General features: G+C 54.3%; 1 protein-coding gene across 1 annotated transcript in view; it reads left to right on the top strand.

The window, feature by feature from the left end:
- Positions 1–14,695, top strand: part of LOC133353481 (ubiquitin carboxyl-terminal hydrolase 22-like) — a 28,894-nt gene extending 14,199 nt beyond the window's left edge. The window contains exons 3-13 of the mRNA XM_061569766.1: positions 1,291–1,404; positions 1,970–2,071; positions 3,901–4,070; positions 4,425–4,572; positions 4,781–4,886; positions 5,543–5,713; positions 6,723–6,849; positions 7,296–7,387; positions 8,199–8,261; positions 9,688–9,837; positions 10,650–14,695. Coding sequence (XP_061425750.1) covers positions 1,291–1,404; positions 1,970–2,071; positions 3,901–4,070; positions 4,425–4,572; positions 4,781–4,886; positions 5,543–5,713; positions 6,723–6,849; positions 7,296–7,387; positions 8,199–8,261; positions 9,688–9,837; positions 10,650–10,692 — 1,286 coding nt within the window. The 3' untranslated portion in view covers positions 10,693–14,695. The remainder of the gene's footprint in view (positions 1–1,290; positions 1,405–1,969; positions 2,072–3,900; positions 4,071–4,424; positions 4,573–4,780; positions 4,887–5,542; positions 5,714–6,722; positions 6,850–7,295; positions 7,388–8,198; positions 8,262–9,687; positions 9,838–10,649) is intronic.
- Positions 14,696–16,872: the final 2,177 nt, after the last annotated feature.

Genomic DNA, 16,872 nt, shown 5'->3' with positions numbered 1-16,872 from the left:
GAGAATAATTCGGCAAAACAAATCACAGCAGTCCCTGGTTCGTCGTCATCAGTAATCGGAGACACAACGGGCGCTCGCAAACAGCGTTTTCGTCCAACTGTGTCCATAGCGCGTGACAAAAGGCATGCGGCGTAATGTATTATTGTCACATTGGGGTGACAAGATGTTAACTACCTCGCCTGGTATACAGGAGGTCGTGAGTTCGATCCTGACCCCGATGCCTGCTGCTGTATATTTGGAGTTTGCGTGTCTCTCTCTCCCCGTGGTCGTGCAGATTTCTCCGTGTCCTCCGGTTGTTCCCTCCACATGAATAAATATGCGTTTACTTGACTCCTGTACATTTCCACATGATGGTTGAGCCCCACTTCGTTGAGCTATCAGTTTGTGGCCAGGCCGCTTCTGAATAAGAGCTACACAGCTCGGTGGGCCTTACCCAGTAAAATAAAAATAGTTTATGGTTTTTACTTTATTATATTTTATGGCACCACGTTAACCTGCAGGTGGCACTTGCTGCTACTTGTTGCATCACCTGTAGGCGTAGGTTGATGACGTCACACCGCATACCGGAAGGCCCAGGATCACAGGACATTTTCACAATTCTGTCAATCGCCTGATGAGACCAAGTAGATGGATGCCTTCCTGGAGCTTCGTACCTTGAACAACTTATAACTTGAGTACAACGGGGATGCGTACCCAGCCTTCGTCATTTACCGTCTCGGACTGTAAACACTTCATGACTTACCATGCATCTTGTACATGATAAGCCACTTTGTTGAGGTGTAATTTGTGATAGCTGGGTTACTTCTGAGAACGAAGGTAACGGCTCAGTGGGCCAAACTTGTATATTGGTTTGAAGTGATTTGTCTACCTTGGCATTAATGTTCACTCCTGTCATGTGTTGCTATTCTTTGTTCTAACGCTCTGATCCGCCCCGACTAGACGCCTGTGAATAAGAGGTTTATAGCTCATTGGATTCCTCCAGCATAAATAAATATTCTGATCAAAATAAAAAAACAGACATGAAACAAAGATCGCGATGCGCAATCGTCAATAATCTATAACGTATTATAATTTTTATATAGTACCGTAAATTACTCAAAGGAATGGAAATATATTTTCTTTAAAGTATAAATCCAAAGTTCGTTTTAACGAATCTCCCTTTATGGAATATTCGCATATCGAGGTACCTACTGTACCAGCGAATCGTCGCGGCTAATTGTTCGATGTCAAACAAATTGTGATTCTGATTGTCGGCCGGCGGGTCGGCGTGTCCCCCCGATGTCTGTGCAGCGATCGACCTGTACCACGGCACCATCTACTGCTTCCAGTGCGGAGACTACGTGTACGATCGCGATGCCGAGCAGATCGCCAGGGAGGAGCAGCGCAAGGCCTGGAAACTGCAGGGTGCGTGCACGCGACGCACACGCTCCACAAAGACAAAGATGTCCTGTATAGTATTTGGCTGCTACTATAAATTTCCACGTGATGATAAGCCACTTCGTTTAGCATTCACTTGTGATAGCCAGGTCGCTTAGGAAAAAGAGCAATAGAGTTCAGTGGAGCCTTACCTGGTAAGTAAAAATGGCTTCGTTGTTAGATTTGGGCTCGGACGGCAGAGCGAGCGGCTCTCGTTCGGGAAAGGTCGAGAGTTCAAATCCACGACCAACGGAGTCGACTCCGCTGGCCGATACAATGAGCAGCACTTCACGACGAATTCGACAGCGCTTCTCATACGCATTGACCCTCGGCCATGGCAATGTGGTATCTCCACCGCTGACTCTAGACGGTAAGCAGGAGAGGGAGCACCAGTGCCTCAGCCGGCACGGAGATCACCGGCTGCTGCTCCCGCCTTTGTGTTGCGGTTTTGAGCGCCGCTCCGCCAATGCGGTGCTCTGACATCGCCCGCGCCCCCCCTCGCCCCCCCCCCCCCCCCCCCCCACTTCTCGTTGTGTGTTGTCCGCGTGGTCAGGACTGGGCGACCGCTACACCAGCTGGGAGCCAACGCGGCGGGAGCTCGAGCTGCTGCGGCAGAACCCCAAGCGACGCAAGATTGCGCCCAACTGCACCATCGGTGAGCGTTTCCGGCGCAGGTGCTGCCAACGGCCACAGCGCCGGCCGTCTTGCGACGGGCCGAGCCGCTGAATCTGGCTTGGAGGGGTGGAGGAGGAGAAGGAGGCCATCGGGGAAGCCTCATGTTTCTTTCCCTTAACAAAGCCTCTTTGACGCCCAACAACGACCACGATACCTCCCGGTGTAAGGGCGGCGAATTCAGCCCTGGTGGCAGTCCTGCCGCCGTCGTGTTGGGGAGGTGGAGCAGCAAGTCCGTTCCGTGCCGTGCTCGGGAGAATTCTAGTTGAAAGTGGGGGTTGGGACTGATTCACAATCTTTGTGTCGACTGCAGCAGCAGCAGGAGGAATCTGATGAGCTATGAAGCTCTTTTTCACCGATGTCCAGTGGACTTGTTACCCGGTGGCCCAAGTTCAAATCCCGCTCACGGCAAACAACAACCGTGACAAATATCTTGTCAACCGGTCCTGGCCCTCTGCTAGATCGACTCGGCCTCAAATGAGTACCCGGTGCGATGTGTAAAATATCGGCACTGGGGAGACAAAGGCGGCCGGGCATGATGCTGGCCACCCACCCCCTCGTGTGACGTGCCGGCCTTCACAGGTGCTACTCGCTAATAATAATAGTAATAATTTAGTTTTATTCAGAGTCATTCATGCCAGCTAGCTTCTTTGCCCGTCCTAGGATGGAAGCTGTAATATTTACGAAAAAAATTGTATCTTGTGTAAATTTAATGGCAGTGAATCTTGCACAAAACGAAGTCATAAAACACCTCACTGCAGTTCACTGTAGCACTGTATATAACTGACCTTCAATTTGTTCAAATTCACTGCTCTGATACTTTATTCTCTTCTGCTTTCGGTCACTGGGGTTGAAATAAATCGGAATTCGATACAATATCTGGAAAATCACCGAGAAATGTCTATTTTACCATCATGTAGAAGCATAAATTAGACTTACCTTTTGTCTCAAGAGCTGAAGAAATAAATAAAGACGCAAATCAATTTTGTTGCTGCATAGATTTATTTATTAGATTCACTTTCAATAAAGAAACGTCAAACTGAAAGCGCCCTTCTCCTGCGCGAGTGTAAAAATCCACCCGCTCACAGAACAGACGCAGCAGGCGCCATTGGGTTGGCTGACTGAGATGAGCGGTCGATGCCTACCTGGCACAGTAGAGGGTACAGCTGGTGCATCGAACGGTCATCTCAGTCAGCCAACCCATGGCACCCGCCGGGCCTGTCCCGTGACCTCCTCCTGCACCTAGCCTGGCACAGTAGAGGGTACAGCTGATGCATCGACCGCTCATCTCAGTCAGCCAATCCATGGCACCCGCCGGGCCTGTCCCGTGACCTCCTCCTGCACCTAGCCTGGCACAGTAAGGGATACAGCTGGTGCATTGAACGGTCATCTCAGTCAGCCAACCCATGGCACCCGCCGGGCCTGTCCCATGACCTCCTGCACCTAGCCTGGCACAGTAAGGGGTACAGCTGGTGCATTGAACGGTCATCTCAGTCAGCCAACCCATGGCACCCGCCGGGCCTGTCCCGTGACCTCCTGCACCTAGCCTGGCACAGTAAGGGGTACAGCTGGTGCATCGAACGGTCATCTCAGTCAGCCAATCCATGGCACCTGCTGCGTCTGTCCCGTGACCTCCTGTCGGCGGCGAGAGTCTTCGACGCTTCACGCGATAGCCTCAACGTGCACCTAGCCCGGCACGGGCGCCGTGATGACGTCACCGTCACTTACCGGCAAATGGCGTTTGTTGGTATCGGTCGCGCTTGGCCCCAACAGCCCTTGAAGGCGACACGGGGGATGTTTCCGTGTGTGCAGGCCTGCGCGGCCTGGTGAACCTGGGCAACACGTGCTTCATGAACTGCATCGTGCAGGCCCTGACGCACACGCCGCTGCTGCGCGACTTCTTCTTGTCGGACCGCCACCGCTGTGAGATGGAGAGCCCCGAGTCCTGCCTGGTGTGCGAGATGAGCCGCCTCTTCCAGGAGGTCGGTGTCCCCCCCCCCCACGTGACTCCCCCCCCCCCCCCCCCACGTGCCCCCCCCCACGTGTGTCCCCCCCCACGTCTCTCCCCCCAAGCGTCCCCCCCCCCCACGTGTGTCCCCCCCCCCCCACGTGTCCCCCCCCTCCCCCCACGTGCCCCCCCCACGTGTGTCCCCCCCCCACGTCTCTCCCCCCCAAGCGTCCCCCCCCCCCACGTGTGTCCCCCCCCCCCACGTGTCCCCCCCCTCCCCCCACGTGCCCCCCCCACGTGTGTGTCCCCCCCCCCCAAGTGCCCCCTCCCCGCATGTCCCCCAGCGTGCCCCTTCCATCCCATATCGCGGTCTCCCCCCCCCCCACAGTTCTACTCGGGGTTCCGCTCGCCGCACATCCCCTACCGCCTGCTGCACCTGGTGTGGACGCACGCTCGCCACCTGGCCGGCTACGAGCAGCAGGACGCCCACGAGTTCCTCATCGCGGCGCTCGACGTGCTGCACCGACACTGCAAAGGTGGCCACACGCGTTGACGTGTTGATGTGTTGACGTGATGACGTGATGGCGTGATGACGTGTGGAGCCTCTCCCGTTCCAATCGGTCGCGGTGACCGTGCCGTGACCGTGCCATGCCATGACCGTGCCGTGACCGTGCCGTGACCGTGCCATACCGTGACCGTGCCGTGACCGTGCCGTGACCGTGCGGCGCGCTCACCTCTCTGCAGGGGACGACAACGGCAAGAAAGCCAACAACCCCAACCACTGCAACTGCATCATCGATCAGATCTTCACGGGCGGCCTGCAGTCGGACGTCACCTGCCAAGTCTGCCAGTGAGTGCACACGCGGACACACGTCTATGTGCGTAGGAGGTGCTCGCTGACAGCACTTGCCCCAACAGTCTGTTCAGGCTACACGGGGGGTCTTTGTGCGTGTTTGTGTGGGGAGCAGTAGTGCGGTGGTTGACACTTTGCACATACGCAAACATCACCACTGGGGAGACGAAGGCAGCCGGGCGGGCGGCTGGCCGCCCACCCCCTCGTGTGTCGGCCTTCATAAGTGCTGCTCGCGAAGGGTACTTGCCCCAAACGCCTACCGAGGCTACGCGGGGGGGGATCTTTGTCTTGTGTGTGCGAGTGTAACGGAACCCTGATAGCAACGGATGGGAAAACAGAACGAAGAGCGAACAGCATGGGTAGAATGGAAGAGTGTGAAGGGGACAGGGTACAGAGGAAAAGAAAATCCCAGTGAACGGAGGAGAATGTGGGGGGAGGAGTTTGAATTGAGAACAAAAAGACGGAAGAAGATGGGGAAATGAGGAAATCAAAGTGTGTGTTCATTAACTCGGTGGACCGAGTTGGGTTCCCGCTCACGGCCACCATCCCCGACAAACGTCGCACTCGCGCACGTCGAACTTCTTTGGCACCGTACGTGGGCCGACCGTGCTGAGCGGAGGTGGTGCGGTGGGACGTGTGCGCGTGTCTCCCAGGGGCGTGTCCACCACCATCGACCCCTTCTGGGACATCTCGCTGGACCTGCCGGGCTCCTCGACGCCGTTCTGGCCGCTCAGCCCCGGCTCGGAGGGCAGTCTGCTGCTCGCCAACGGAGGGGAGGCCCACGCGGCGGCGGGCCCCACCTCGCTCACCGACTGCCTGCGCAGGTACCGGCCCGCCGGCTGGTGCACGGTGTGCTGCCCCCCCCCCCCCCGATCGCGACGGCGACAACGTTGGTGGCCGCCGCCCTCCTCCGCTCTCGTTTCGAAGGGTGCACCCCCCCAGTGGCAGCTGCCCCTGTGTGTGTGAGAAGCGCCACAGTGGCTAGGAGATGTTAACTACCTCGCCCGGTACGCAGGAGGTCGTGGGTTCGATCCCGACCCTGACGCCTGCTGCTGTACATTAGGAGTCTGCGTCTCTCTCCCCGTGGTCGAGTGGATTTTTCTCAGGGGTCCTCCGGTTTTTCCCTCCACATTTAGAATCGACATCACCACGCGTTTAGAGTCTTAGGCTACTGCTATACATTTTCACGTGATAAGTAATAGTACATCGTAGCTCTCCAAAAGAGCTACATAGCTCAGTGGAGCTTAGATATGGGTAGAAACCGGAGAACCCAGAGGAGACTCGGGGGAGAGAGAGTGAGAGAGGACGTACAAACTCCACCCGGGAGTCAGGGGATCTGTTTGTTAGTTTAACTTGCGGTCGGCTTTCGCGACCAATATTATGACTATGACGTCACCGCGTGGCTCACGAGCGCCGTCCACGGCTCCTGGGTGTTGATTGGCGCTCGTGGGTTCTGACCGTGGCTCGTGGGTTCTGACCGTGGCTCGTGGGTTCTGACCGTGACTCGTGGGTTCTGACCGTGGCTCGTGGGTTCTGACCGTGGCTCGTGGGTTCTGACCGTGGCTCGTGGGTTCTGACCGTGGCTCGTGGGTTCTGACCGTGGCTCGTGGGTTCTGACCGTGGCTCGTGGGTTCTGACCGTGGCTCGTGGGTTCTGACCGTGGCTCGTGGGTTCTGACCGTGGCTCGTGGGTCCTGACCGTGGCTCGTGGGTCCTGACCGTGGCTCGTGGGTCCTGACCGTGGCTCGTGGGTCCTGACCGTGGCTCGTGGGTCCTGACCGTGGCTCGTGGGTTCTGACCGTGGCTCGTGGGTTCCCGCGGCCGGAGAGCGCAGGTTCACGCGGCCCGAGTACCTGGGCAGCAGCGCGAAGATCAAGTGCAGCGGCTGCCGCAGTTACCAGGAGTCGACCAAGCAGCTGACGATGAAGAAGCTGCCCATCGTGGCCTGCTTCCACCTCAAGGTTCCGCTGCCTCCGCCGCCGCGGCGTGGCTCTCCTTGCAACCCCACTCACCCACGACAGCGCCAGCAGTAGGGGCAGCAGTAGGGGCAGCGCCAGCAGTAGGGGCAGCAGCAGCACGGCACCCACTCGCTGGGTAGCGCTTGTTTAGCGATCGCGGCTTCAAAGCGATCGCCGTGCACTGGCATCAGAACGCACAAGCATTAGACACGTGTCCTTGCCGTGTCTGTCCCGCCACGGAGCAAACAAGCACGTAAATGAATAGATAAATGGTATATCCCGTCAGCCACACGGCCTTCTGCGAGCGCATCATTTTAAATCAAGCAAGCCTGACTGCTGATGAGATACTGAATGTTGAAACTGGTCCAGAGTTGGCTTGATGTTGAACCGACGTGTTAAACTGCTGTGATCCTGAGTCACTCTGTGTGTGTCCGTGTGTTGGTTTGCAGCGATTTGAGCACTCGGCAAAGCTGCGCAAAAAAATCACCACCTACGTCTCCTTTCCTCTGGAGCTCGACATGACGCCGTTCATGGCATCAAGGTGTCTACACGCACGCACACGCACGCAACTGCGTTGCACACACCCAAACCCACCGCACACGTGCAAACATCGCCACTGGGGAGACAAAGACGGCTGGGCGTGGTGTCGGTCACCCACCCCCGCATGTACTATACCGGCCTTCATCGGTGCTACTCGCTCACAGCACTTGCCTCCTCCTCCAGTTGAAGGCTACATGGGGGATGTTTGTGCGGCGAGCCGTTGGCACAGTGGTTCACGCACTGCGCTGCGAACTTGGCGACCCGAGTCCGATACCCGCACAGGGCCGACATCGGTCACGAATATCTGCTAACTCCCTCGCCTGGCATGCAGGAGGTCATGGCTTTCATCGCGACCCTGATGCCTGCTGTACATTTGGAGTTTGCATGTCTCTCTGTGTATGGTCAAGTGGATTTTTCTCCGGGTTTAGAATCAACAGGCGTTTCGAGTATTTTGCTGAAATAAATGTCCACACGATAAGCCACTTTGTTGAGCTATCATTTGTGGCCAGGTCGCTTCTGAAAACTAAATATATTGCTCAGTGGGCCTTACCTGGTAAAATAAAAAATTGTTTAGTTTCAGTTTTTTTTAAAGGAGTAGGTTCCCATTTCGAACTCTCCGTTCGGTGTGTAAACGCGAACCGCCGGGCATAAGCCCGACCGCACCATTCGCGGGCGGCGCTCGCTAGCGGCAGGGCGCGGCTGCCCCAGCGTGCCTGTGCGGGCCACACCGTGGTGGTGGGGGGGGGATCTTTGTGCCGTGTGACCTCGTGACCTTGTGACCTCGCCCCCTGTGCGCGCGTGCGTGGGCACAGCAAGGAGAGCCGCGTGAACGGGCAGCACCAAGCGGGAGGAGACTCCCTGAGCAGCGAGAACAAGTAGGTGGCGGCGTCCTCCCGCTCGCGCTCGCCACGACCTCCGCTCTGCGCGGCCGTAACTTAAGCACGCGGTGGTGTGACGCTGGTTGTCCCCGCAGCGAGAAGGGCCTGGGTTCGATTCCCCGACTCGAGAGGGAGAGGCCTGTCTTTGAGTGTGCATGGCTTGGTTCTCTCTCCCCCTGTGTGCGGCATGAGTTTCATCCTGGGCTCTCTGATTGGTCCAAAACATTAACAATTACCAGTTTGGGATCCGACACACAGCAGCAGCAACATCGCCTCCCCTCCGCCCTGTGAATCTTGGCAGGACCCTCCTGAGAGAGTCTTGAGACTCGGTGAGGCTTGTCCAGGTTGAACAAATGGAATCATAATAATCAGATGATTTAAAGGCTCCAACTTAAACTCTTAAACTATTTTTAATGTTACCAGGTAAGTCACCACTGAGCTGTGTAGCTCTACTTCAGAAGCAACCTGGCCACAAATGATAGGTCAACGAAGTGGCTTATCATTACGTGGAAATGTATAGCAGCCAAACACTCTAAATGCGTTACATTGATTCTAAATGCGGAGGGAAAACACGGAGGACCTGGAGAAAAATCCACGCGACCACGGGGAGAGAGCACGCCAACTCCAATTATACAGGTAATGTGAGGGTCGGGATCGAACCCATGACCTCTTGCATACCAGGCGAGGGAGATAACATCTCCTAGCCACTGCGGTCATTTAAGTACTTTCGATTTACGCTCTGATTTTCAAGAACGCATCCCGGGCGTAAACCGGGTTATGCCTGTACCTGCAAGTCACTCGGTTGTGGTTACTCGTGTATTAACTTGAGACTCAATGAAGCTTTCCTGGTTAGATTATAATATAATTAAGAAAACTGTGGCAATCCGAGTGATGCAGAGAACAAACCCATTCCGCGGCTGTTTTTGTAAACTGAGAGTAACGTATATCAATTACGTTCTGTTCATTTATCAACTTAAACGTGTCCCACTGTAAGTTGGATGCAATGCACGTGTGCGTGTGTCTGCTGATGAAACGGTAGTGTCGCAGTTAGCGCGTTGCGCTACTACAGCCAATACCAGTGACGATTATCTGAACCGGTCCTGGGCCTCCCCTAGGTGGACTCAGCTTCAAATAAGTACTTGGTGCAGTGTGTAAACATCGCCACTGGGGAGAGAGGCGGCCGGGTATGATGCTGTCTACCCACAACTAGTGTGCCGTGCTGGCTTTCATAGGTGCTACTCGCTAACAGCACTTGCCCTAACAGTATGTTTAGGCTATATACGGAATAATTATCTTTGGTTGTCTGCCTGCGTGTGTGTCTGTGCATGCGTGTGTGTCTGTGTGTGTATGCATGCGTGCGCCTGTGTGTCTGCGTGTGTGTGTGTGCGCGCGTGTGTGTGCGCGTGTGTCCGTGCGTGCCCAGGTACTCGCTATTTGCAGTGGTGAACCACCAGGGCACGCTGGAGAGCGGCCACTACACCAGCTTCATCCGGCAGCACAAAGACCAGTGGTTCAAGTGCGATGACGCGATCATCACGCACGCCGGCGCGCGGGACGTCCTCGACAGTGAAGGGTGCGTGGACACCACGCTCCTCTCCTGCCTCCTACTTCCTTCCACCTACCTCCTCCCTCCTAACACGGAACGTGCACCGTTATAACACGGAACGTGCACCGTTATATTGCTGTTTCTGAGCGGTAGACGCTGAACTACTTTTTGGAGCTGTGCGGCTGAGCGGTAGTGATACAATACGCGGATCGATACAGTAACGCGGATCGATACAGTAACGTGGCAGCGTGCACTCAGTTATTTGTCCCGCCATCTGTGTGGTGTGCTTAGTAGTAGTAGTAGTACATCGTAGCTCACCAAAATTATCGTTGCATTATTTATGGGGAAATAGTTTTCGCTTGCCGTGTTTTTCGCTTCACGCAACACTTTTCAGTAACACATATTTCACGTTAAGCTATTCAAACTATGTTTATTTTACCAGGTAAGTCCCACTGAGCTCTGTAGTTCTTTATCAGAAGCGACCTGGCTATCACAAATGATAGCTCAACAAAGTGGCTTATCACGTGGAAATGTATAGCAGCCAAATACTCTAAATGCATGATGTTGATTTTAAATGTGAGAGAAAAACTGGAGGATTCGGAGAAAAAACCACGGGGAGAATGAACATGCAAACTTCAAATATACAACAGACATCGTCAGGGTCGGGATTGAACCCACGACCTCCTGCATACCAGGCGAGGGAATTCACATTTCGCCACCACGGGGCCCTTGAACGAGAACTTGCTGCAACAATAAAGTAACTCGTGAAGGAGACTGTTGGGGTTTGAGACGATTCTAACCCCATTTCTGCCACCTCTTTCCTCACCGTTGTGCCACAGGTATCTGCTGTTCTACCACAAGCAGTTCCTGGAATACGAGTGAATGGTCTTGGAACGTACAAAAAAATCCCATCCGCGGCTCGACCTGACTGCGTGATACGAGGAAACGGAATACAAAGTGGAGTGGAAAAAACAAAACAAACTAATAACTGCATCTACCTGAAGTAACCGCGAACTATGAGAGAGTACTGGAGATACTTGAGAAAAACCCTGACCCTGGACGGCTGGACGGGGGGACGGGAGCTGACGGCTGCTACCATTGTATTACATTGAAATGGTCGGGCTGCATTCCCTCAAACGAACGAATGTTTGCGATGCACTGATGCTCTCTCGCCCGCCGCCGCCGCCGCCACTGCTGCGGCTGTGGCTCCAGGCCAGCGAGCAGAGCTTGCCCCTAGGCGGCCACCCAGACCTTTGCTTGGGCTCCTCCGTATTAAAAGAGAGAGAAAAACTTTAAAAAATACAAAAAAAAAACTCGTGACTCACTACACATCCAGTAATTGATTATTGTGCCAGTTTACAAAGCTACCAAAATGAGGTGCAAATGAATCCTTTGTGCAAAAGATATGCTCTAGTTTTCTTTGGGTTCCTTGCGTTGTTGGAAATATTTGCATAAAGGTTTATTTTGTTATGTCATGGAGAGTGGCTGCGCCGACAAAGTGACGGTGTTTGTGACGGTGTTTGCTGTGTTTCATTTGTGAGTGAAGGTGTTTGGCGACCAGACGCCGAGAGACACCGGCCCTGTCCGCCACAAGTGATCCTGGTGGTGGTGGTGGTGGTTTTAAAAGGCCCTACTAGGTCCTACTATGTCCTACTAGGCCCTACTAGGCCTTGTTAGGCCCTACTAGGCCCTGCTAGGACCTACTATGTCCTACTAGGCCCTACTAGGCCCTACTAGGACCTACTATGTCCTACTAGGCCCTACTAGGCCTTGTTAGGCCCTGCTAGGACCTACTATGTCCTACTATGTCCTACTAGGCCTTGTTAGGCCCTACTAAGCCCTGCTAGGACCTACTAGGCCCTACTAGGCCTTGTTAGGCCCTACTAAGCCCTGCTAGGACCTACTAAGCCCTACTAGGCCCTACTAGGCCCTACTAGGACCTACTAGGCCCTACTAGGCCCTACTAGGCCCTGCTTGGTCCTGCTAGGCCATACTAGGCCCTACTAGGCCCTGCTTGGTCCTGCTAGGCCCTACTAGGCCCTACTAGGACCTACTAGGCCCTACTAGGCCCTACTAGGCCCTGCTTGGTCCTGCTAGGCCATACTAGGCCCTACATGGCCCTGCTTGGTCCTGCTAGGCCCGGGCGCCACCTCGGGTGGCAAGGCCGGCGTTTAAATCGCCATCACGGCAGAGATTTAACAACAACCACCACGCCGGGAGCGTGCCCACGGATTTGTTTCTGTTCCTAGTCCATCACGAGACAGAAGTTTAGAAAAAAACAAACCATGTTGTTGGTGCTGAAAGCACGCGTCTTACCACTAATTCGTAACAATGCAATCGTGTAAATTTAGTTTTGTGAAATCGATGCACAATTTTTATTTTGCCATAGACGAGTAAGATAACTGATTTGGCAGCTTTAAAGATGTTAACAAAAAAAACTTGATTTTGGGTGTTGCCTGGTGAATGTGTGTGGTGGGGGTTTTTTCTTTCTCTGTGGACTAAATATTTTTGAGGTGACAAATTGCGTTGCATGTCCTCAACTGGTTTTACAAGTACGGCCGTGATACTGTTCAGACGGCTTCTCAGTGGCAATGAAACGTGATGTGATGCAACCTTTGTGTTAAGTAGCGACTAAAATACACCGCGGTCAACACGATAATGTCACGTTGTAGCAGTCATACTCTGAGCAAGGCATACTTTGAACTCAACGTTTTGCAGTATTGGGTTCTCCAGTGCATCGCTTTATGTACAATTTTTTTTTTAACCTGTAGGTGAATGTTACAGGCATGTGATGAGTCCTCAATTTAACTAAATCCTTATGCTCACGACGTACGTATCAACTCTTGCATGTAAGCATAAGTTATTTTTGTTTATTTGTACAAATGTAGAAGTTGTTTATTTACATTGATGCAAGCGGTGTGGCGGAACACGGGTAAAAGTAACACCGTAGAGATGGGGGATGGTAAATGATAATGGTGGTCATTAGATTAGGCTGTAGACACGAGGCAGTACAAATTACTTCTACAACGAGACAGTACAATTGAGTTGGACTACAGATGAGACGGTTCAGATAAAACCGGTCCAGAGAAATCAATTCGCGATCACGATTCGCGAGGTCGCAGGACAAGCCAGCTGCTCCGGCTGAGACGATGCAAACAAAGCAGATGAGACAATGACGACGGCGCAGACAAGACGGGACACACGAGATGGGGGGGGACAGACAGTATAAACAAGACGGACACTACAAGTGGGACGGTAAAGGCAAGATGGATGAGATTTGTTTTTTAGTTCGTGACGTCTGTTCGTGTGTTCACGTAGCCAACCACGCGAATCAGGTGCGGGGGAAGGACAACAAACTAAACACAGACGGCAGTACTAAAGAAATTAGTTTTAAATTTTGATTTAGAAGTACTTCGCTCCCTGTGGCTTTCAAATATCAGAAGGAAGAGCGTTCCAGACGGCCGCGTCTGGATTCGTGACAATTGGTGGCACTGGAGGGTGCCCATCCACCGTTGTCTCCAGGGGGGCTACACGAGGTTGGCACCGATCACCGCAAGCCCACCCAGACAGTAATCGTGTCTTGTACTTTCACATTTAAAATCCCCGATTATGTCATTGACAAAATGTTGCCTATTGGATGAAATCATCATCGCCGGCCACAATCCCCCGAATATTTTTTTGTTCAACACAATCACTGTAAAAAAAAAATCACGCATTGACTAAAAATAACCCAAGTAGGGTTTTTCTTCTTACGAAAGGACGCTGGGTGTGTGTGTGTGTTTGATTGGTGTGTGTGTGAGCTGGACGCTGGGTGTGTGAGCCAGCGTACTCGCAGGGCCCAGATTCCTTATGTGACTCATCCCTCCAGCTCCTGAATGATCGCTCCACCAGTGAATTCCACCACGGTGAAGGACAACGCTTAGAAGTTTCTCGACTAAGTTGATCACGGCCGATAAACCCTTCGACTTAGGGGGGGGGCGGGGTGGAGAGGGGTCGCGCGCAAATAAAACCGTGGTTGGCTGTGACCCTGCGTCTCGTGTTGGTGGCATTCGATCCATTTTTGGGACCTCTCCCACATTTTGTTTCAGCCGGTATCAAGATGAAGTTGGCTTTCTTGTGCTCCTCTGCACCGTAGCGTTGCAGTCGTTTTTCTACGTTTAAAAGGCCAAAAACAATGATTGACACCTGCCAATATTGCACTGTATGGAACGCCGTGTTGGTGCAGTGTGTAAGCAGGGGCGGATCGCGTGGCTCTAGTGCCATGCCGTACGGGGCAGCGCGGTCTGCACGTGGCGGTTGTGGGTGGATGCCACGCGGGGATTTCTGCCCCCCGTGTCCCCCAAAAGACACATTTTGTCACCTCATAAATGTGATTTTCTTTCTGTCTTCTGTTGATCGTTAAAACTCGGCAAAGCGGCACCACGTTGTGCAACGGTGGAAGGGAAATGGGCCACAAACATATCCTTTGCACATTTTTTTGCTGTATTTTTAAGAAATGTTATTTTTGTATTAGTTATTTTTTTAGTTTTTGTTCTAACGTGCCAAGGTATTACCATCTCGTGTGCACAGCTGCTCTCGATGGGTTACATTTCTTAATTGATGGTTGTTATTTTTTTATCTCTACGTTTGTTGTACGTGGCGTGCGTTGTGTTTTTGGTGTTCCGTGAGAAACTCTCCCCGCTCCGTCGGGGCTGCGTTTTGCGGTAATTGCGTTGCATGTCAGGCACACTGGCTGTGTCACTGGCCATGTCACTGGCCGTGTCAGGAACACTGGCTGTGTCACTGGCCATGTCAGGAACACTGGCTGTGTCACTGGCCATGTCAGGAACACTGGCTGTGTCACTGGCCATGTCAGGAACACTGGCTGTGTCACTGGCCATGTCACTGGCCGTGTCAGGAACACTGGCTGTGTCACTGGCCATGTCAGGAACACTGGCTGTGTCACTGGCCATGTCAGGAACACTGGCTGTGTCACTGGCCATGTCAGGAACACTGGCTGTGTCACTGGCCATGTCACTGGCCGTGTCAGGAACACTGGCTGTGTCACTGGCCATGTCAGGAACACTGGCTGTGTCACTGGCCATGTCAGGAACACTGGCTGTGTCACTGGCCATGTCAGGAACACTGGCTGTGTCACTGGCCATGTCACTGGCCGTGTCAGGAACACTGGCTGTGTCACTGGCCATGTCAGGAACACTGGCTGTGTCACTGGCCATGTCAGGAACACTGGCTGTGTCACTGGCCATGTCAGGAACACTGGCTGTGTCACTGGCCATGTCAGGAACACTGGCTGTGTCACTGGCCATGTCAGGAACACTGGCTGTGTCACTGACCATGTCAGGAACACTGGCTGTGTCACTGGCCATGTCAGGAACACTGGCTGTGTCACTGGGTGTGTCACTGGCCGTGTCACTGGTCGTGTCACTGGGTGTGTCCACTGGTCGTGTCACTGCCCGTGTCACTGGCCGTGTCCACTGCCCGTGTCACTGGCCGTGTCACTGAGTGTGTCACTGGGTGTGTCCACTGGCCGTGTCACTGGTCGTGTCAAGGTCCATCTTGCACTGAGGACTGCGCGCAGCTGCTTGGGCTGTGCCCATCCAACAGTCTGTAATCTAAACAACAACAAATACACGGAACTAAATAAATTCCATCTGACCAAATTCCTGTTTCTTTCGTCGCCATGTGTGTTGTTGTCGTCGTTGTTGTTGCAAACGCTGCTGACGTCGAGGAGTCGTGGTAAGGGTGGCACAGCGGACACACTGGAGCGTCACGGCAAGCAACATTCCCTGGGTTCGACTCGCGACCTGGACGCTGTGCGGTGTGGAGATTGGCCCTCTCTCCCTCTTCCCCTCGTGCTCTGCCTGGCTGCGTTCAGATTTCTTCCCAGAGCTAAACTATTAAGCAAGCCCGTGTCATTTGGTATTGGATAAAACAATCTTTTGCAAAAAGTGCCTAAAAATTACTCAATTGGGATTACAACAAACGCCATTCGCCACTAAGTGGTGGTGACGTCACCACGGCGCTTGTGCCAGGCTAGGTGCACGTTGAGGCCACGTGAAGTGTCGAACGCCCGCTGGCAGGAGGTCAACGTGGCAGACCCAGCAGGTGCCACTGACTGAGACGAGTGGCCCATGCACCACCACCACCACCTGTGCCCCCCACTGCGCCACCTGAGACGAGTGGCCCATGCACCACCACCACCTGTGCCCCCCACTGCGCCACCTGAGACGAGTGGCCCATGCACCACCACCACCTGTGCCCCCCACTGCGCCAACTGAGACGAGTGGCCCATGCACCACCACCACGTGTGACCCCCACTGCGCCAACTGAGACGAGTGGCCCATGCACCACCACCACCTGTGCCCCCCACTGCGCCACCTGAGACGAGTGGCCCATGCACCACCACCACCTGTGCCCCCCACTGCGCCAACTGAGACGAGTGGCCCATGCACCACCACCACGTGTGACCCCCACTGCGCCAACTGAGACGAGTGGCCCATGCACCACCACCACCTGTGCCCCCCACTGCGCCACCTGAGACGAGTGGCCCATGCACCACCACCACCTGTGCCCCCCACTGCGCCACTGAGACGAGTGGCCCATGCACCACCACCACGTGTGACCCCCACTGCGCCAACTGAGACGAGTGGCCCATGCACCACCACCACCTGTGCCCCCCACTGCGCCAACTGAGACGAGTGGCCCATGCACCACCACCACCTGTGCCCCCCACTGCGCCACCTGAGACGAGTGGCCCATGCACCACCACCACGTGTGACCCCCACTGCGCCAACTGAGACGAGTGGCCCATGCACCACCACCACCTGTGCCCCCCACTGTGCCAACTGAGACGAGTGGCCCATGCACCACCACCACCTGTGCCCCCCACTGCGCCAACTGAGACGAGTGGCCCATGCACCACCACCACCTGTGCCCCCCACTGCGCCACCTGAGACGAGTGGCCCATGCACCACCACCACCTGTGCCCCCCACTGCGCCACCTGAGACGAGTGGCCCATGCACCACCATCACGTGTGACCCCCACTGCGCCAACTGAGATGA

This window comes from Lethenteron reissneri, chromosome 44 (assembly GCF_015708825.2).
Source record: "Lethenteron reissneri isolate LAM-NWPU_2019-01 chromosome 44, ASM1570882v1, whole genome shotgun sequence".
NCBI classification, from domain to species: Eukaryota; Metazoa; Chordata; class Hyperoartia; order Petromyzontiformes; family Petromyzontidae; genus Lethenteron; species Lethenteron reissneri.
The sequence above is the reverse complement of the archived record's forward strand: the minus strand, read 5'-3'. Positions and strand labels throughout refer to the sequence as shown.